Source organism: Bos taurus, chromosome 25, assembly GCF_002263795.3.
Source record: "Bos taurus isolate L1 Dominette 01449 registration number 42190680 breed Hereford chromosome 25, ARS-UCD2.0, whole genome shotgun sequence".
Lineage (NCBI taxonomy): Eukaryota > Metazoa > Chordata > Mammalia > Artiodactyla > Bovidae > Bos > Bos taurus.
The window spans coordinates 36,134,577-36,156,700 of record NC_037352.1 but is presented as its reverse complement, the minus strand read 5'-3'; the positions used below and the strand labels follow the sequence as shown (position 1 = coordinate 36,156,700).

Here is a 22,124-nt window from a genome sequence, read left to right as displayed (position 1 = left end):
AAGAGCCCGAACATGATGTAAGATGTTCAACTTTCATCTAGGGAGACTTGATGTGAAGCAACAGGGCCTAAGGGCACCTGACAGTCAGTGCTCTGCAAAGCTACCCTGAGCCTCTTTTGTAAAAGTTACGTGCTGTCGAACAGAGTAGGCAGTGGAGCCCCCTGGTAGGATGCAGCTGCCTCCTCTGAAAGCCAGGCAAGCAAGAGACATTCCAAGTCCCAAGCTAGTGGGGTGAGGCCAAAATGGGACCCAGGGATCACCCCACACAGGTACTCTGAAGGCACTGCCAAGAAGCCAGCAGGTCCATCCTCCTCTGCACACATTTCCAACTGTTACAATTCAGCCCAAGTACCTTCCACAGCCCATAGGACTCTGATATGATTTTGTGCCTCAGTTTCCCCTGGGTGAGATGGAGACAAGGATACATCCACCACAGAATGTTGTAAAGCTGAAAAAGAGAAAACAGATGCAGGGCCTGACTTGGATAAGAGGATTCCATGAAAATGTAGAACCTTTCTTCTCAGGCCTGGGAGGAGGGGTAAGAAAAGCAGACATAGAGGGAGGGCAGGGGCTGCTTGGCTGGCCATGGGAGAAGCATGGAAGAAAACTATTAGGACTGGGCAAAAAACTAAACAGGAGAAAAGAAGTCGTTCTGCTCACTCCCACTTCTAGAACTGAGGTCCCTTCCTGTGGTGAAATCATGTCCTTACACCCCCATGGTCCATTCAGTAAGCCAATGCTGACTCAGCCTGGGGAGGCTCAGACAGCCTCATTCTCAGCCAGGCCTGGGAGTCACCAAAGGTCCCAGCCCCCAGTCTCTCACCCCACCCACCACCAGTCACAGGCTGGCAGTGTCTCCCTCAGAGATGATCCCAGGGACTGTCACCAGGATGATCCAATGACTGCTCTGACCTTCCTCCCCTTTGTCCAGGGAAGGCCCTGGATGAGCCAGGGACTCACAGCTGCAGATAGATTCCCTAGGAGTGTTATTAACGACAGCCTCCTGGGAGTCACCTCCCAGAGCTCTGCACTCAGAGGGTAGAGTGCAGAGATTCTGAGGTGCGACGAGGAGGAAGCTCCAGAAGGAGCAGAAGGCTCTGTGGACTCAGCAGAACTGGAGCTCAAGTGCTGGTCCCACTCTCAGAGTCCTGGCCGTGGGGCCGGGCGGGTCTGAGCCCCAGGGTCCTCCCTGTAGAGTGAGCACAGAGGACCCTGCAGATCCAGCCCTCCATCTGCGGGTGGAGGCGTGGCCTCCAGAAGGCCCACCCCCTGGGCAGGTGGGAAGCTGAGCCCCCTCACCTCCTTCCCTCAATGGGGTGTGAGATGGCACACAGGGAGCACCCGGGTGGGAGGGGCCTGGTGGGCCTTGGTTCTGCCTTAAGACTGAGGAGGGAGACACTGCAGGGGAGCCCCTGCCTGGAGGGAGAGGGGCCCAGAGTGGGCTGGCGCCCCCGTGTCTGAGGGGGGCTGAGCTTGACCACCAGCGGCTCCCCCCTGCTCCTCCCTGTGGGGCTGCAGCTGGGCAGGGACTCGGCCCCCATCTCTCCCTAAAGGAGCCTCAGCTGGTCCTGCTGCCGCCCCTTCCCTCGGAAGGAGAGAGACACTCAGAGAAGCAGAGACAAGGAGAGACACAGAGGCTGACTGCCAGGGAGATGTGAGGGAGGGGAGGCAGGAGCTGAGCAGGGAGGAGGTCCAGCGGGCGCAGGTCAGGACCAGCCCCTCAGCGTGAAGACGGGGGCGGGGAGCCCCAGATCATGGCTGCCTTTGCACTGACCACAGGGAGGCCCTTTTGCAATAAAGGAAAAGAAGAAGCCAGGTTGATAAAGGAAGTGCCCGTCACTGTCGGGGTGGGCGGGTTTGGGGATGGCCGCCACCCTCCTCCGTCCTCTGAAGGAGCCTGGTCCTCACTCCTTGTGCTGAGACTCCCCCAAGGGCCCCCCAAGGCCTCCTGTCTGGCCTTGAGGGCTCTGCCTGTCTTCTCACCCGGGAGGAGGGCAAGGCCATGGGGCTGCCCCTGCTGCTGCCCCTGCTGCTGCTGCCAGCGTCTCTGCAGGCTGGTGAGTGGACGGAACTGTCCTGCTCTGCCAGGGACCCTGGGGAGGGGCTGTGGCTGGGTGTGCGTAGAAGGGTCCCCTGGGGTAGCTGACCAGGCCTCCCACCCCCAACAAACAAAGGGCGGGTCCCACAGTGCTGGGTCCCCCAACCCTTCACCCTGCTGCCTGCCCCAAGCCTGGAGAGGGGATCACGCAGGCCAGAGGGCCAGTCCTACCCCGTCGCACGTCCCCCTGCAGGTGAGGGTGCCCGATGGTGGGGTCACCTTCTGTGTCTCTCCTGGTGGCTTCAGAGTCTCTCCCTCCCTCCTCTAGGTCACCGGGCACAAAGAAATTCACAGCAACACTATGAGATGAAGCAACCAAGGGATCTCTCAGCCCCTGAGGGTGGCTCCATCCTCATCCCCTTCTCCTTCTCTCACCCCGGGGAATTAGCCAAGGTTCCCAACATGAGAATATTCTGGAGATGGAAACACTTCCATGGGGAGTTCATCTACAACACGTCCCCACTGTTCACCCATAAGAATTTCAAGAACCGGCTCATCCTGAACTGGAAAGAGCCTGAGAAGAACGGCTCCCTCCAGATCTCAAACCTGCGGAGGGAGGACCAGTCTGTGTACTTCTGCCGGGTGCAGTTGGACACACTGAGAGATGGCAAGCAGAAGTGGCAGTCCATCGAGGGGACCAAACTCACCATCACCCCCCGTGAGTCCAGCTGTCCTGCCTGAGGCTCTTGGAGGCCACTGGTGCCTCAGCCCTAGATGCGGCTTAGGCCCCTCCTTCTGACTCTTCTCTCAAACTCCTCTCCCTTTTCCTCCCCAGGGCTCTGCCAACTTTACCCTTTTCACCTTAATCTTCCCCAACCCTGGACCACCTCCCTTGCCCACCCCGCTCTCTGCCCTCCAGATCCAGCCCCTCCCCCCCCAGGCTCCCACACCCTCTGTGCTCCCAGCTGTCCTCCCTTCCTGCTCCAAGCTGGGCTCCACCCGGCCCCCTGCCCTCCCCCCAGGTCCTCCAGGTGACTTGACATCCTCCGGGTATGGCTCCTCCCCTTTGTCCTGAGTCCTGTGTGGAGCCCCAGCTGCCCCATGTCTGTCCCCCAACATCCATGAGCTCAGCCCACACACACAGCAGGTGCCGAGGGGCCCCATGCCCCATCACCTTTTCCCATCTCCCCTTCCTTCTCTGCTCTGAACCCCAGAACATCAGTTCAACCATCCTTCCCTCGGTTCATCTCTCCTCGCTTTCCTTCTCCTTCTCCCTCCTTCCATCCCTTTTACCTCCTTCCCTCTCTCCCCCCCACCATCCCCCCATGTGGTTCCAGTCACCCTGTCCCCAGGTCCACCCTGACCGTGCCCCTCTATCCTGGTCATGACGAGGCAGCAGTCCCGGCAGCCCCCCTGACTGTGCCCTGCATCCCGGGGGGACACCTTGGCAGCATCGCCCTGGCTGACCTTCCCCACGACCCCCAGTACAGCGGTCCTGCTCCTATCCTCCAGTCACAGGAAGGGGAACCGAGGCTCGCACAGCAAACACCTGCCCCAGGTCACTCCTGGTGCGGGTGGGGTTTGACCCCAGTTTAACCCCAGAGCCTCCCTTAACCATGAGCTGCTTGGACTCACCTACTGACTTGTCATCTTGCTTTGACTATTTTTAAGCTAATAATGGATGTGTAGCATCTGTCACTCAGTGGGGCGTCCAAACTTGAACAGTGTATGACTCCAGGGTAGAGAGGAGGGGTTCTCTTCTAGGCACAGGCAATAAGGAAGTGTGTCACCAGTAGATAATTTTTTGAAAACTGAAAATTGATTAAGTTTGTTTGCTTTTTGCAATCACTTGTGCTGGTGATTCTAAGCAGTATGTGACTCAACCTGAATTAAGCAAGACAGCTTTGGATTAATATTTCCTGCACCTCCTCCAAATTCCCTTAAATGGCCTTTTTGGAGGGACTTTGGTCTCCTTAAATTGCCGGGGACCAGCCCCGGCTGATCCAGGGTATTCGAAGGAGAGACGGCGTAGGCGAGGATCAGGATATAATAGCTTCAATTAGATATTAATTAAAGATATAAAGAGTAATAGAATAAGGATAGCTCAGTAGGAAAATTCAGTGGAGAAAAGAGGCTGAGTAGCTTGGTTTACGCAGGAGACCAATAAAACTTCAAGACAAGAAGTTTGCACCACTTACGTAGGCCGCAGGCGTCCTTCCGTTCTCCCGAAGGAGAGGAGACACTGAGGCCTCCCCGGTCGGATCTTAGAAGCCCAGGCATAATTAGTAAGCATGGTGGGTTCCGCGCTCCAGATGGAGACTCAACCAGAGTGAGAGAGAGAGCGACATGGGGAGACCAGTATTTCGAGAAACTGATCCCAATTCTTTATTTTCCATGGTCTACTTTTATACACTGAGATGTTATGCAAAAGTCACGTGGGGACAGCAGTTCTGACTTTTATCAAAGTCAGGTGCTTCATACAAAGGTATACAGAGGTCTTAGGGGTGTTACATCATCTTCTGGCCAGGGGGGCCTGCTGACAATTTACGACCCTCTCCTTGTGACAGCGGTCAGTCAATCAGGACACTTATTTCTCCAGGGCTGATTATTCTCAAAACAGACGCCACCCAAATAAAGTTACATTCCTACAGGGTGAGGGTGTAGTGGGTTTTAGTTAAGGAAAGAATTTACTTAGCCTAAGGTCTAACGTGATTAATATCAAAGGTTAATTCTATATATTCATTAATGTGTATAAGGGCAGGGGATATGGAGACTTAGCAACAAACATTGGCTCAACAAATGAAAAACCCTTCACCAACACAATTTCTAATTAGCCCATTATACTTATACTAATAGTTTTCTAACTTCTCTAAAGAACCTGTTTTTAGAGGGTTTAAAGCATCTTGTTCCTCTCACGGTTGGGAGGCTGTGAGCAATCACATGTGGCTGGACGAGCCTGTCAGGCAGGCTAGAGAACCTTCAGAGGAGTTTGTAGGTTAAAACACTCTTATCACGCCCAAGAATTATTATTAACTGGAGCTCTAGGTTAACTCCTTCTCCGAAAGAGGTGGTGGGGGACAGCCCCCCGTAAAGTCAGAGATGTAGGTGAGAGCACAAAGTAGTAAAGTAGGCAGGCTCTGGTTATGGGGGTAGACGCTCGAGGATTTCCAGGGGGACTCCTGAGGCTCGATCCCGCCTTTGCGTATGTCGAGCCTCCTTCCTCATGACCTTTGCCATGGGCGGAGTACCTCACTCTGGCCCCCAACATTAAATCCCTCTTCTTCCTTTCTTAATTCTTCCTTCTTTTTCTCCTTTCTCTGTTTCAGCCACATTTCCTATGTTTTTTCATCAGTAAATTAATTTTTTCAGTTAATTCAATCAACTGGATGGTCATGCTCATTTTTACAGGGAAGTAATAAAAAGAGATGTTTTTAATCCAAGTGAAGTACCACCATGCAAAAACATCACACCAGAGGAATACCTATAGCAAACATAACTCATAAGTTTGAGATTGGCTTATTAATTTTTTTTTACAAATAGTACTTTTATTTATGTAGCCAAATCTAATTATATTCTCACTTGTAGTTTTTCTTTTATTTCTAAATCCCAAACCCCACATCTCACTAGAGGTAAAAAATAGTTTTCCTAATTTTTGTAAGATTTGATTACTTTTCATAAGTGAAAGAGAAATTCGCTCAGTCGTCTCCGACTCTTTGCGACCCCATAGACTATAGAGTCCATGGAATTCTCCAGGCCAGAACTATAGTGGGTTGACTTTCCCTTCTCCAGGGGGTCTACTCAAACCAGGGATCAAACCCAGGTGTCCCATATTGCAGGCAGATTCTTTTTTTTTTCTTTTTCAACTTTACAATATTATATTGGTTTTGCCATATATCAAAATGAATCCACCACAGGTATACTGCAGGCAGATTCTTTACCAGCTGAGCCACAAGGTAAGTCCAAGAAAACTGGAGTCGGTAGCCTATCCCTTCTCCAGGGGATCTTCCCAACTCAGAAATCAAATCGGTGTCTCCTATATTGCAGGCGGATTCTTTACCAACTGAGCTATCAGGGAATCCCTTTTCATAACAAAGCTCTTCAATATAGTGAGAATTTATCTTGGTAAATGGTGTGAGATAAAGAACTAAGTTGATCCTTATACCAAGAAATAAATCAATTGTCCTCACTTTGTTATTGAATCGGTTCAGTTCAATCCAGTTGCTCAGTTGTGTCTGACTTTTTGCGACCCCATGGACTGCAGCACACCAGGCCTCCCTGTCCATCACCAACTCCCGGAGCTTGCTCAAACTCATGTCTGTTGAGGTGGTGATGCCATCCAACCATCTCATCCTCTGTCGTCCCCTTCTCCTCCTGCCTTCAATCTTTCCCAGCATCAGGGTCTTTTCTAAGGAGTCAGTTCTTCACATCAGGTGGCCAAAGTATTGGAGTTTCAGCTTCAGCATCAGTCCTTCCAATGAATATTCAGGACTGATTTCCTTTAGGATTGACTGGTTTGATCTCCTTGCAGTCCAAGGAACTCTCAAGAGTCTTCTCCAACACCATAGTTCAAAAGCATCAATTCTTAGGTGCTCAGTTTTCTTATCTTTATTTCTTATTATTGAATATTTCCCCCTTTTTCCATTGATTAATAGGCCTTAGCTTTTAAGTTCTTTTGTAAAATAGCATCCATTTCCGGTCTATCCATTCTGTTTCACTAGTCTGTGTTTTCTTTTCTTTAATATTCATTTGTTTGGCTGCGCCGGGTCTTAGCTGTGGCATGCAGGATCCTCGTTGTGTGTGGGATGCAGCTGTGGCATGCAGACTCTAGTTCCCCGACCAGGGCTGGAACTTGGGCCCCCTGCACGGGGAGCACAGAGTCCTAGCCATTGGACCACCAAGGAAGTCCCTATATTTTGTTACATTAGAAGCACACTGTTTTAGTTATTATAACTTTATCATGTTTCAATGGCTGTTAAGACTTTTTCCATCACAATCACATTACTTCTTCCTCAATAGTGTTGCCTGCCTATTCTTCCACACAAATGTTAGAATAAGTTTGCCAAGTTTCTAGAAAAACATTCCTGTTGGTTTTTTAAATCAGAATTGCATTAAGTCTGTAAAGTAACTGACAGAAATTGAAATCAGTATAACGCACAATCTTTTTGCTGAGGAATAGGTCCTATTTTATATCCCTAAGTAAACCTTTGTAGTGTTCTTCCAAAGATCATGTGTCTCATAAGATTTTCATATTCTTTATTTTTATTATTAATGTGCAGTATGTAAAAAAAATGTGTACTTGGTATAATTTTCGCTCTAAAAGTAATGCATAAATTCTGGCCAAGATGCTAGGTTATATGCATATGTTTACCTCCACTCCCTCCAAAAATCTACTAAAATGACAGAAAAGGGAATTTTTTTAAGACAAAAACCCAGAGGGATAAAAACATTTGCAAGTTAGGTGGACAAAAACAAAATTTTGGAAGTGGGAAATAGACCAGAGGAATTAAACCCTAAGTCAACAGTGGGGACATCCAGAAGGAAGGCAATTTATACTGCAAAACCCCTTAAAGGGTCAGGAATAGCAACTCCTAGTATCCATGAAACTGGGCGTGGAAGGGGACCTGGAAACTAGAGCACTAACTGAAGTGTATTTAGGAAGCAGAGACACCTCCGCACCCTCACACCTCAGCCCAACAAAAGGCTGGATATATGCGTTCTAGAAACAATAATCCACAGGGAGTCTTAGGGGGGTACCCTGGGGCATACCTGGAGACAAGGGTTCAGTTCTTCAATTCGGAGATTTGGTGAACTGATGAGACCTGAAATACCGTGACCCTTGTAGAGGCCTCGCAGGACGCAAGCAGCCAGGCTGGTACTCCCACACCACACACCAAGGGCAGACAATCAGGAATAATTCCTCTGGTCTATTTCCCACTTCCAAAATAGCTTTTCCGGAATAGCTACCTGATGGGCCTGAAAAGATCTAGAAATCTAACAGATCACTCTACTCACTGTAGAGTGAGTCATACTGTCCTACTCACTGTAAAGTGATCTGACATGCACTTTCTGCTATAACACACTCACATCTTCATGCATGTTGGGAGCCAAGGGGACAAGGTGACTGGGGTCTTGGCCTTGCACCAAATCCCCTGCAGTGAGGACTATACCCTCACCTCAGCTGTGCCCAGGATGCCTGTTTTTAAAAGCTTTGAACTAAATATTTAAGGAATGCTTGTCCCATGAGATGCAGAGAGCAGAACAATCAAGGGGGAAGGGAACCTGGAAGAATCCAAAACAATGAAAGGAGACTGAAATTTTCAAAGAACCATCATCCTCATAAAGTTAAAGAATTTCATATATATGACACAATAGAATGCTTTGCAAAGGAGCTTTCAAAACAAAAAAAGAGATCTTAGAAATTAGAAGTATACTAGCAAAGATGGAAAACTCAATACATGATTGAAAGATGAAGTTCATGGAAATATCTTAAAAGGTGGGAGAAAACTGAAAGATTTGGATATTGTAGTTCAAGAAAATTCAAAGATTTGGATATTGTTGTAGTGGTTTGAACAGTGGCCCCCAAACAAGTGAATAATATCTTATATGGCTGCAGATGTGATTCAGTTGAGGAATTTGAGATGAGGAGGTTATCTGGGATTATCTGGGTGGACTCTAGATGCTAATAAACATGTCCTTATAAGAGAGGGGCAGTGGGAGACTGGACACAGATGGAAGAGCAGGCAATGTGACCACAGACACAGAGACTGGGGTGAAGCAGCCATTAGAAGCCAAAGAAGCAAGGAACAGACTGCCCCCCACCACAGAGCCTCCTGAGTGATGCAGCCTGGCTGACACCTTGATTTCTGCCTTCTGGCCTCCAGAACTGTGAGGTAAACTTCTATTGTTTAGAGTCACTCAGTTTGCAGCAATTTGTCATAGCAGCCTTAGAAATATAATGTTGGAATTATAAGGAAGGATAAGACAAATTGAGAATTGGTCCAAGAGTTCCAATCTCTGAACAAGTTTTAAAAACAGAGAAAAAAGGCGGCCATGGGGAAGAAAATATCAACAAAACTACTATAGAAATTCTCCAGAATGAAAGAACCCAGCAACATGAGTAAAAATAAAAAGACGAACCCTGGGGTACTGCAACATACAAATTTCAAAACACCAAGGATAAGTTCAGTTCAGTCTCTTAGTCATGTCTGACTCTTTGTGACCCCATGGACTGCAGCCCACCAGGCCTCCCTGTCCATCACCAACTCCCAGAGTTTACTCAAACTCATGTCCACTGAGTCAGTGATGCCATCCATCTCATTCTTTGTCCTCCCCTTCTCCTCCCACCTTCAATCTTTCCCAGCATCAGGGTCTTTTCAAATGAGTCAGTTCTTCACATCAGGTGGCCAAAGTATTGGAGTTTCAGCTTCAGCATCAGTCCTTCCAATGACTATTCAGGACTGATTTCCTTTAGGATGGACTGGTTGGATCTCCTTGCAGTCCAAGGGACTCTCAAGAGTCTTCTCCAACACCACAGTTCAAAAGCATCAATTTTTCGGTGCTCAGCTTTCTTTATAGTCCAACTCTCACATCCATACATGACTACTAGAAAAACCATAGTCTTAACTAGATGGACCTTTGTTGGCAATGGTTTTTGTGGTAATGTCTCTGCTTTTTAATATGCAGTCTAGGCTGGTCATAACTTTTCTTCCAAGGAGTAAGCGTCTTTTAATTTCATGGCTGCACTCACCATCTGTAGTGATTTTGGAGCCCCCTAAAATAAAGTCTGACACTGTTTCCACTCTTTCCCCATCTATTTGCCATGAAGTGATGGGACCTGATGCCATGATCTTAGTTTTCTGAATGTTGAGCTTTAAGCCAACTTCTTCACTCTCCTTTTTCACTTTCATCAAGAGGCTCTTTAATTCTTGTTCGCTATCTGCCATAAGGTGGTGTCATCTGCATATCTGATAAAGGGAGATCCGATACATTTCCAAGGAGGGAAGAAACTGGCCACATAAAGAGTCAGGAATTAGAGTGGCTTGGCTGTCTCAATAGCAATAGAGGATACTGAAAGGCAATGGTTGAGTGTCGTGAATTTCCAAGGGAAAATTATTTTGTTTAATCCTTTAACAAATCAAATAGCAAATACTGACTGAGTGCCTGCTATGTGTCAGGTCCTAAGCTGGGCACTGAGGAAAGAGCAGTTAATACAGAACAAAACATAAATGTCCTTAACAATGGAACTTACACTTGAGTGTACAACTTACATTTACAGTTGAGTGTAACAACTTACACTCGAAAGAATATCACACACAAAAAACAAATTAATTCTGTGTGTCAGGTGGTGGTGAAAAGAGAAAAGCAGGAAAATGAAGCACAATCAGTGGCTAGAGGTGCTAGGGTGCTGCTTTATTCAGATGGAACAGGAAGGCCGCTGGGACGTAAGTGAGAGTCCCAGTAGGAGGCAGCTGCTCCAACAGGGTAACTGAGAGTTTTGATGGGGGGCACAGGGTGGGGAAACCAGTCAGGGATAGTGAGACGCCTGGGACCAGCCACAGGCCTAAGAAGCAGGGGAGGAAGTAGGTTCTGGGACCTAGAAAGGAGCTGTGACCTCTGGGGAGAGAGAGAGTTTTGTGTCTATTTGACTGGCTGAGGGATGGCCAGACAGTTGCTGAGACGTTATTTCTGAGTGTCTCTGTGAAAGTGTAGAGAGATTATCCCAGTGTGGAGAGAGGAGGTCCCAGGGCTCAGTCCCAGGACCTCCTCTCTCTACACTCACTTCCCAGATAAGCCTGTGATTTAGAAACGTGAGGTTAATGCCAAAAAACAGCAAGAGGTGCTAAAAACAGTTCCATCTGGGGAGTGAGGAGGGGGTGCTGTTTTTATAACCTGTGGGGAATTTGTTGATTCTTTAAATTATGTGCCTATACAACTTATATAAAAATAGATGTTACATTTTAAAAATAAAATTACTGGTAATACATACTTGCACATAGTTTTAAAAACAGTCAAACAGCACAGAAGGGAATCAAATGAAAATCACATTCCTCTCCTTTATCTCTCGGCTACTACCCCTTTCTGCAGAAATGCTCTCTCCACAGATAAGAGACACAGATGCAGATATACAGAGATGGAACGTAAGAGACTCAAGCTGCACACTCTCCCGATCTTCAGCTTTCTGTGTTTACTTCATGGACCTCAAGTATCTTTCCACTTCAGCACATATACATCCACACCTTTCTTTTTAAATGACTGCATGGTCTCCCACTGTAGCAATGGATTGTAGTTCACTTAATCAGTCTCATATTTAAAGACATTTAGGTTGCTACCAAATCACAAATAAAGCTGCAGAGAACACCCTCAAACACAGGCCTTTGAATACTTGTACCAGCACGTCCATAGGATAATTTCCTAGCACAGAAATCACTGAATCTAAAGGCACGCTTGGATATTTTACATTCTGATAGATATACCCAAACCTCTCCTAAGGTTGTGCCAACCCATACTCCTGCTGTGTCAATACTAGGTATTTTCCCCGACTCAGGTCAGTTTAAAACAAAATAGCCTTTTATTCTTTTAGTCTACATTTCTAAAAGTTAGGAATATTAGCATCAAGATTATGTTATCACTTTATGAAATGAATTAGAATTGTACCGTTTTCCATATTTTTCTGTTCTAGAATCTTCTGAGAGTTATCTGTTCCTTAAATTTTCACAAGAATTTTTCCATTAAACCTTCTGAACTTGAAATCTTTATGAAAAATAGTTCTTTAATAGTGTTCTAAATTTCTTCTTTGTCTAATCCATTAAAGGTTACTATTTCTTAAATGCATTTTTAAAAATTATTATTTGTCTCAGAAAATAATCCATTTCAGAGGTTTTTAGAATTATCAACCCATAAATTGAGCACACACTCACTCATGATTTCAATACTCTTTGTTGTTCGATTTACAAGAGTCTTGTCTGTTTTCTTGTGTTTTTTTTTTTCTCTAACCACTTTCTGCATTTATGATTCTTTCTGCTGTCCTGTTTCCTAAAAACATTTATTCCTACGTAGGTTGTCATTACTTTTAGTTTCCTTAGAGCTAGTTCCTTTCTGTTTGGTAACTTTTTTCTTTGGAAATTGACTATTTCCTTCATTTTAAAACTTTCATTCCATTTTCAATAATTATAGCATCTAATACTATGAATTTAACTTAGAATTTGGCTTTAGTCATATTCCAGGAGTTTTAAAAATATACATATATATTGCTGTTGTTTTTATTTTCTAAATAGCATGTCATTATATATATTTATTTGACTAAGAATTTAAATTTTTTGTCTCAATTGAGAAATAGGATTCACACTTTACTAATTTCTACTAAGTGCACAGAGAATTCAGTCCACACAAGATTTTACTGGAGTTGGGTTTTTTGTATGTGGCTTACTATTATGCCAGTTTTTTAATGGTGCCTTAAACATCTACAAAGGTAGCATGTCTGTAGTAAGTAAAGTTCAATATATATTCATGTAACAATAATATATTTCCAATAATACTAGTTGCTTTACAGATGTTTTCTCACTTATTAAGATAATCATGTAAAATGACAAACACTGTTTGAATCCACTTCTCTGAAGTACCAAGAGCAATCAAATACTTAGGGTCAGAAAGCAGAACAGTGAATGCCAGGGCCTGGGGGGAGGGGGGATGGGGGTCAGTATTTAATGGGGACAGAGTTTCAGTTTGGACAGATGAAGTTCGAAAGATGGCTGGTGATGATGGTTGCATGCTAATGTGAATTGGCTTGATGTCACTTAAATATGGTTAAGATGGTAAATTTGTGTTGCATGTATTTTACCACAATAAAAAAATTTGTTTTTGATTCTGTGATTTACTTCTCCCTATATGTAAGTAATGAAATGAGGTTCTGAGATCACAGCACTGATCAGTGGTTGAGTCAGGATTCAAACAGAGTGAAGATTTGGAGCTTCCAGAATCTCCCTTTGTTACTCCCCTCTCTGTGGGAGAGCTTCAGAGAGTTGTTCCCCACTCTCCACATTCCCCAAACTAGGGAACAAGATGAGACAGTTTTCACCCAGATGCTTCCAGCCCTTCAGCGAATAATTTGCATATTTCTCCTGTCTTCCCAGCCAGCAAGACAACCACCCAGAACCCCACCACGGCTGCCACCACTGCTACAGCTGTCCTTAAGAACTCAGAGGGCGGAAAGAGTCCATGGTCTTGGCTCCAGAGTACGGAAGCTATAGTTGGGTTGGCACTGGCCAGCGCTGCGCTTGTAGCCACAATTGTGGCGCTGATTGTGTACTTTAGATGCAAGAGAAGCAAAAGTAAGTGATCCAGGACCCTCAACCTCTCCCCAAGATTCCCAACTAAGTGTTTCTCAGAACCTTCCTGCATCAGAATGACCAGAGCTGCTCAGTAAAAATGCAAATTCCTTCTGGGCCTGAGGTCTGGGCTTGGGAATCTCATTTTACCTCCTCAGGTGGTATTTGTGTGTCATCAAGTTTGGGACCCACCGCTCAAGACCAATCCCTCTCTACAAACCTGATGATTTTCCAGTTCTTGTCTCCTGACTTAATCATTTCTCATCAGTCTCCCTTTTGGTTCCTGGGGAGGGAGGGCCTGCCCTGTGAAACACAGAAGAGAGAGAAAGAAGGGATAGGAAGGTGGCTCCACTCAGCAAGTACTGGTTGGACACCGATTTTCCAGAGCCTGGCTTATAACTGGAAATGCAAAAGTAAATAAAGCGCAGGCCTGCTCTCAAGGATCTGGGGGCTGGGAGGATGAGGGGAGCAGTTGCCTCAAAGGCTAACGGCCTCGTGTGGAAAGAGCTGTGGTAGTTTGGGAGGAAGGAAGGGTAATCAAGGAAGACGTCAAAGAGGAAGCGCAAAACTATCAACGAATGAAGAATTAGCCAGGTGGTGAGGGTGGTATAGAGGTCACTGTCTTTCCAGGGGAAGGAAGGCATTCTAGGGACTGTAGGTAGCTCAGGGCTGTGGAAGAGCCAGGAGATGAAAAAAGACAACCTTGGAAATCACATCCCAGAGCCTCTGACCCCAGAAACAATGTGAAGCAGAAGTGGCCTCCTCAGCTTGGCCTGGCAGATACACAGTCTGGTGGAGGGGCCAGGCTGGGGTCACTCTGAAATCATTATTTTATTCTGCAGAGCAAAAACCATAGTGGTTGTGTCCTGAGACTAAGAATGAGGGTTTGAGATGAAGAAAAAAACTTGATGTAGTCACTGAGAAAATGCAATATGGTATTTGATGATCAATTCAGATGAGAAGCCATAAATCTGTATGAGCATCATTGTATTTGACTATGTTTTTTTTCAGCAGTATTCAACTACAACCTTTAGAAATTACTGATTAAAATCCATCTTCCCTGGTGGTCCAGTGGTTAGGACTCTACGCTTTCACTGCCTAGGGCCTGGGTTCAATCCCTGGTCAGGGGAGTAAGATCCTGGAAGTTGTGCCATGGCCCAAAAAAAATAGTTGTGTTCAGCTGCTAGCATCAGAGAATAGAAATAACAGTGGGCAAGTAACACAAGAGTGGATTTTTTCCTCCCATCTAAAAGGATCTGGAGGCAGAAAGCAGAGGATACTAAGACACTGAGTCTCCTGTCTACTCACTGTCGTGGATACTGGCTTCTATCCTGAAGGTTGCTTTATGTGCAAGACAGCTGCTAGGATGCCAGATTTGTGAATCTAAACAGGAAGCAGGACGTAGGAGGAAAAGACAAAAAGACTCTGCTCCAGCTGTCTGTCCTTTTAAAGAGTCTTCCTAAAATTCCTGCAGCCATGAAATTAAGACGCTTGCTCCTTGGAAGACTAGCTATGACCAACTTAGATAGCGTATTAAAAAGCAGAGACGTTGTTTTACCAACAAAGGTCCATCTAGTCAAAGCTATGGTTTTTCCAGTGGTCATGTATGGATGTGAGAGTTGGACTATAAAGAAAACTGAGCACCGAAGAATTGATGCTTTTGAACCGTGGTGTTGGAGAAGACTCTTGAGAGTCCCTTGGACTGCAAGGAGAGCCATCCTAGAGGAAATCAGTCCTGAATATTCACTGGAAGGGCTGATGCTGAAGCTGAAACTCCAATACTTTGGCCACCTGATGCAAAGAACTGACTCACTGGAAAATGCCCTGATGCTGGGAAAGATTGAAGGTGGGAGGAGAAGGGGAGGACAGAGGATGAGATGGTTGGATGGCATCACTGACGCGATGGACATGAATTTAAGTAGGGTTCGAGAGTTGGTGATGGACAGAGAAGCCTGGTGTGCTTCAGTCCATGGGGTGGCAAAGAGTTGGACACGACTGAGCAACTGAACTGAACTGAAAAATACTACCCACAACTTCCCCTTATATTAATACATCATCAGCTAGGTTTCACCATAGATCCCACATCTGCCTGTAGGGGGGAGGGGTACCCTGACACTCCAAATAAAATCAAGGTTCTGTAACTGAATAAGAAGAAGGGAATGGATATGGGGCAAACAAATAGCATCCTCTGCCCCAGGGCACAGCCAGGATTGGAGATGTGGCAGAAGCACAGGGGGACCCAGGGGATCAGGGAGCCCATGAGAGGGCACAGGTGGAGAGGAGAGGGCTCAGCGGCAGCTTGGGTAACCTGAGTGAATCATCAGGACAAGAGTGCAGTGAGGTCACGCACAGGTACGGAGGGATGATGACGGAAGAGAGCTGGGAGGAATTTTAAAATATAAAAATGATACTAGTGTTTACTATGTCAGAATTCTTAGTCCCAATGGAAAAAAAAAAGTCCAGGATGTGACTGAGTGGACCTGAGGTCACTAGAGTTGGGGGAGGTGGTAAGTCCAACCTGTTCAGAGGGTGACGGGGCTCTGGGTGCGGGAAGAGCTGCTCTCCTGACTGATGGTGAAGACAAGGCAGCACAGGTGTGGGCAGCCTCAGGGTGCCTACAGGGTGGCGGCTCTAAGTCCCGAGCCCTTCCCAGGGAGGTTTCAGCTGGGATGGGGCAGAGAGGCGGGGAGACAGGCCTCCATGGATGGCACAGTGACTCGCTGTTGGTCCTCCTACAGGTGTGCAGACTGAAGCCAGGACCCCAGCCAGGTGAGCGCTTGTCCTCCAGTATGGGGGGGTGGGCAGTGCTATTTTATGAGCAAGAAGTTTCCTCCCGAGCGCAGCACCAGGGAGCCTTTCACGGGCCTTCCCCCCTGGGCCTTCATCCACATCCTCCCAAGTCCCCACAGGCCAGGCTCTTCACTTCCTGAGGCTCCCGATCCTTAACAGTCAGAGCCATGGCCCAGCATTTTCTCTGACTCCCAGAACATCCTTTGTCTGTCTCTGGCACCCGCCTTTCCTCCTTCCATCCCCAGGTCTCAGCCTTTCCCTCTGTTCCTCCTGGTTTGTCTCCCCCTTGAACGCTGTCCCTCCAGAAGACACCCACCTCCTCCACGCTCTGTCCCCTTTCTTGCTCCTTGTCCAGTCTGTCCTTTGCCCTGTGACTCAGGGCCTCCAGCTGCTCTGCCCTGTCTCTCCTCAGAGCGGCTTCCCTTATGGCCCCCAGCCTGGCTCCCTCTCTTCTGGCCCCGGCTCCTCTTCCTTTCCTCTCACCCTCCTCACCACCCACCGCTTTCCTTTCTCATCCTCTCTGCCACGTCCAGGCTTTTCCTTCTCACAGCCCCTCCCTCCTTTCTCGCCTTCCTGACTCTTGACAGTCTCCTTGGGAGTCTCCCAGGGGACCAGAGAGAAGCTCCCTGGTTCTCACGCTCCAGTTTGAACCCAGGCGCTGCCACAGAAATGACAGGCACCCTGTCCTGCTTCTCCTCCCTGCTCCCCTCAATAAACCCACTTCTCTGCAAGAGTCCACCCCAGTCAGCTCTCAGGGATGGGGTTACACTGAAAACGGCCCCTCATCCCTGTCCAGACAGCCTCAGTCTGAGCCTCAAACCTCTGCCTTCATCTCCAAGTGTGACCAGGCAGGTCACAGAGCCCCCAGTGAGAGGAGCAGCCCGAGGCAGGTGGTAGCTCTTTTCTGCCCAGACTCTGACACATCACTGCCCTCCTGTTCCCACTCAGGGAGTCCTTCAAAAACACGGAAGAGAATTACGAGAACATCGGGAATAAAGGTAAGCCCTGCCGCCAAAATCCCCGCTCTCACCTGGGTCTTCCTCCTCCTCCCCACAACCCCTCCCCACACAGGTGCCCTCAGCATCCTCCTCTCTCCCCTGCCTCACCCACCCTCCCCTGAGACTCTGGTCCTGACCTAGAGATGACCTCACTGCTGGAGCCCCTGCCCGTTTCTCTACCCTGGCTGCCTGGTCACCTGATCCTGGCACATGTTGATTTTTTCTAGGAGAATATGTAGACCCCAAGCCGGATGCCAAGGTAAGCAGCGTTGATTAGGGCCTGAAAGGAGAGGGAAGTCTGGAGAAGCAGGGGGTGGAAGAACAGAGGGACTGCAATGTAGTCAGGGCATCAGCTGTGGGATCGTGGCTCTGAGATGGGACTCTTGCCCTTCAACTGTCTCACCCACTGCCCTTTCCCTTCTTCCCCAGGATGATGGTGGTGGCAGCGGAGGAGTCCTCTACGCCTCCCTTGCCCTCTCTAGGTTAAACTCACCAGCAACAGCAGTGCCTCCCTTGCCCTCTCTCCATGGGGGCCCCCAGGAAGAGACCCTATACTCTGTCTTAAAGACCTAAGCAGTGGGACTGAGTGAGGACCTCCTTCAAGTCAGCTGTGCACAGCAATCTCAGTTCCCCACAATCACCCCGGCCACACACAGATCACTCAGAAGCCGGCAGGTGCTGATGGCCACCAAGGACCTGAGAGTCACACAGCCACCGCTCCAATTCCCTCTTCAACTTCCCAGCCTTTCACCACAAAAATAAAACTACCTGTACAATCTCCCTGAACACATCTAAGGAGAAAGCTGATGTCACCTTCAACTTCTGTCTTTCCAGAAGTTAAAAAAAATGAACCATGAATGCTAGCTCACGCCCAGATCCCTCCCCTAGTACTGTGTTCAGTGACTGCCTCAGGCCAGAGACAAGTAAATCCCCAAACACTGGTAATCAATCTGGAACCCAAGGTCTGTCCCCCTAATCTAACCCTTCTACTTTCCTTAGGATAATAACTAGCATGCGTCATGTGTTCACGCTTTACACACATGGCCTCATTTCAGCATCATCAATCACTCTATATGGCACTGGATACACCATCTGAGACAGGATAAGAACCAGGATGGTCACAGCGCTTTTCCCAAGGCCATGTTGCTAGTAAGTGGCTGAGGCAGGTTGTGAACCCAGACCTGCTTTCTCGATGTCCTTCTCCCAGGACTCAGGTGTCATCACCTTCCCAGATCCCTATACTGACAGGTCTCCCACCAGAAGGACCATGTGCCCAGTGACATGGAGGAGAAAAGGAAGAAGCCAAAAAAGACCAAGTAGTTAGAGACAAACCAAACCAAGTAAACCAGTAACCTGGTTTATTAACAAGAACTGCACAACTCTGACTTTAGCAAAGTAACCTCACAGCCAGTGAACAACCCCAACACTTATCAGCTTCTTGGGGATCCTCTGAGAGGCTCTTCACGCAGGAAGGAGTGAGAGAGCAGGAAGGAGGCACAAGTCCACAGCTATTCCTCACAGAAGGCCACAGCGAGCTCCCCCCTGTCAACTCTGTGCTGCGGCTCCTCCCTCTGCTCCAGCTCTTCTCCAACATCTTCCATGAGTTGGTCCAGATCCAGGTCACTGGAGGCTCCATCGTCAGAAGGCACACTTCCAGCATGCTGGGGTTCAGGCCCTTCTTCCCCCACAACATGACAGGCCCCACAAGGAGCTGGTGCGATCAGGACTTCTGGCACTAGTCTAGCTTCTTTTTCTTCAGATAGGCTGCTTACTGGGGCCTTGCTTTGGGGAGCTTTAAATTTTTTCTTAGGGTCTAAATGAAAAAGTGACAAAACTGAGAGTCTTATCGGGTAATCTGTCCTCACCTTGTATAAGTCCAACTCCTAAACCTTTTATTTCCAAAACAATCTCTGGGAAAAGATGACTTTTCTTTATAGAAAGAAAATGGGGTTTGGGATCAGAAAGACTTGGATTCATGGACCTCGAGAAAACTTTAAACCCTTTGAACCTCAGTCTCCGTATCTTTAAAATGGCGGATATCCAGTGATAGAGACACTGAAAGAACTAAAGGGAACAAGTATAGAAGTATCTATCCAGCCAGCCCACAAAAATATCAATAAATGTTACCTCTCACCTCCTTACCATTCTTGTATCCCTGTATGTCCCTGAATAAAATCAAATAATAACCATAAAATGTTTCTACAGTGTGTGTTGTGTTCTGCAATTTAGATGATGCCCTTTTGGCCAAACTTTTGTGTGTTTTTTTGTTTTTGTTTTTTTCCAAAGTAATGAAAAGCTGTGGAAGTTTTACGAACGATCAGAGCAGGAAACCTGCAGACGTGAGCCTCATGCCCCACAGTCCCAAGTCTGGGTCTTACCCGGCTGCTCAGATCCTGAATTTCCATGCCCTTTTGTCCTTCCCATTATAGGCACAGGTGGAGGTGCAGGTTCGTTTAACAGAGGTCTCTTTGTTGTTCTCCTTTTCAGGGTCCCATCTCGTTCATCTGCTCCACCGGCATCACTCCCAACCCCCAATCCTGAAGGACATTGGTTTATTTCTGAGTGACAGTGTGGTTAGGGTCCACAAACTCCAAACATTTAGTCTCTGCCCTGGGTCTTCTGCTCATTTTCAATCTAGTGAGTCCTTCTGGTTCCTTTCTTTTCCCCCAAATATTTCTTTTCTTTCTCCCTGGGTCGTCTTCTCTTTATAGTTCACCTCAAAACCTGCCTTCCCCATGAAGTCATCCTTCTTGGCTAAAAATTTAAAATATTCATTCCACCTTTAACCTAAGATTTTGTAATTCAACTCACAGAAGTGAGAAGCTACAGATTCCCTGACCACATTAGCATGAGTCTTACCCATTTTCTCAGGTTCTGGAGCCGAGAGGTCAGTAAGGCCCAGCTACCTGCAGACTCCTTGCACTTTCTGCTTCTGCCCTGCCTTAACAGGAACACATGTCTCATTTCCAATTATCCTGCTTACCTCTTGTCTTGGGTTTTTTTGTTTGAATTTTGGCTGGCTTGGGATTAAGCAAAGTTGGATCCTGAGAAAAATAAAATATAAATGAAGTCATATAATTGTGATTTAATAGAGTAGGATGCTACAGAAATGATGGGTGTACTTAAGGAAGTTCCAGATGCTAATTCTTCCCAGTTTGATCTACAGAATCGATCTAACTTCAGTCAAAATCCCAGCAAGTTATTGTGTACCAGTATATGATACCATAATGATGGATACGTGTCCAAGTCCATAGAATATACACTACCAGGAGGAAATCCTAATGTAAACGATGGACTTGCGTGATTATGATGTGTCAATGTACTGAATAGGTTCATCAACTGCAAACAAATGCACTGCTCTGGTGGACGCTGTTGCTAACAGGGGAGGCTATACATGTGTGGGGGAAGGAGGCACATGGAAACTCTCTGTACATTCCTCTCAATTCTCCTGTAAACCGAAGACTGCTCTTAAAAAGTCTTTAAAGATGAAAAATATCCACATTTCATATGCCTGAAAAGAGACTAAGGAAATAAAATAATGAATATCCTAAGTGTCCACACAGGGAAGAAAGTAAAGAGAGGCAACCTGCTATTCTGTAAAATTGCTCCAGTAAGAACCAAAGAACTACAGTAGGAAATGAGATTATCATCAAAAAATAAGTTCCTAGAGATATGAGGTATTAGAATAACTGAGGACAGAGGAGGCTCTTCTTCCCTGAAGAGTCCTAAGAGAGAAAACTAGCCCGTCAGGGCTACCCTGATGTAGGGACAGGACAGTGCCTTAGAAAATACAAATCCATGCTAACCAGATGCCCTACAGCTATCTCCTCAAAGGAATCCCCAAGATCAATCTTACTGCTTTATCTCGTTCCTCCTCTCCATCCTCCTCCAACTCTGGCTCTTTCTCTTCTTTCTCCAAGCAGGAATCTAAGCTGCTAGTCCCAGAGAGCGCTAAATCTAAAACAGGAATAGGAAGGAAAGGCTAAATAATTTATCCAACAAAACAGGTGATGAGTTAGTGGAGCTGATCCCAGAAAATCAATCTTCCAACTCTTTCATATCCAAGTCGTATTTTCTCCGTAAAATCTGCTGTCAGATTATCATGGTTCTACCCTCTTCCAAGTCCTGTCACTAGTCAACATGCACCCTCCCTCCCTACTCCCTTTTTTCTCCATTCCTCTCTCTACCCATGTGTCCATCCATCCATCCCAGACATTTGCTCAACGGCATTTATGTAAAGCTTCATATTATAGAATCCAGAACTAGGTTGACGGCACTGGATATAAAATAAAAGCTTCAGCAGCTGCCCTCATGAAAGAATCCCTTCCCTCCCTCTCTGGTCCTTAGCCTCCTACTTATCCTACCTTTTTCTTCCCCATCATTGTCAGGTCCACTGTATCGGCTCCAGAAACCAAACAAGTTAACCCGCTCCTGAGGGAGCCAAGAAACAAAAGCATCATCCACTGGTCTCCCAGGGGCTAGTTTTGCCCCTGTCTTCAAGGTTTCTAGTTATAGAGTTTGTATTCATATTCCACATCGTTTTCACTTGAAACTTCACATTAGGTTTATCTAAATTTTTGGAGAACTTAACTACTATATTATAACATTATACAATATTATTGTAACTTCTTTTTCCAGTTTGTTTATAATTCAGTTAATAACTGGGAAGAGGAAATTAACTGTTTGTTATTCTCCACCCCCTACCCAAAGGCAGGATTTGAGGGTAAAACTAACTCCACAGAATAAGGTACATACACCTGAGACTTGAAGTTAAACAGGGTGGTGGGATTCCCTCTACCACAAACTGTCTCTGTTTGGACAGAGAAAAAATTCCATTTGTCCAAGGGTAGGGAAAAGAATGGATAGTTTAAAGAGTCAAAGGAACTTGGCCTGGGAAGAAAAGACTAGTTCTAGAACTAAGACTGTGTAAGAGGGAAGGAGAGCCAATTTTCTACAGGAGGGACTGTATGACTT

At 46.7% G+C, this 22,124-nt stretch overlaps 2 protein-coding genes across 2 annotated transcripts in view; one reads left to right on the top strand and one right to left on the bottom strand.

Moving 5' to 3' along the window:
- Positions 1-1,889: 1,889 nt before the first annotated feature.
- PILRA (paired immunoglobin like type 2 receptor alpha) lies at positions 1,890-19,291 on the top strand. Its single transcript, NM_001206350.2, is given in 7 exon segments — positions 1,890-2,057; positions 2,367-2,756; positions 13,168-13,365; positions 16,101-16,131; positions 17,101-17,150; positions 17,378-17,409; positions 17,580-19,291. Coding segments are annotated over 7 exon segments (900 nt in total). The 5' UTR covers positions 1,890-2,002; the 3' UTR covers positions 17,724-19,291.
- ZCWPW1 (zinc finger CW-type and PWWP domain containing 1) overlaps positions 18,492-22,124 on the bottom strand; it is a 23,885-nt gene continuing 20,252 nt past the window's right edge. Inside the window, 5 exon segments of the mRNA NM_001076853.2 lie at positions 18,492-18,963; positions 19,529-19,687; positions 20,134-20,194; positions 21,007-21,107; positions 21,515-21,581. Coding sequence (NP_001070321.1) covers positions 18,659-18,963; positions 19,529-19,687; positions 20,134-20,194; positions 21,007-21,107; positions 21,515-21,581 — 693 coding nt within the window. The 3' untranslated portion in view covers positions 18,492-18,658.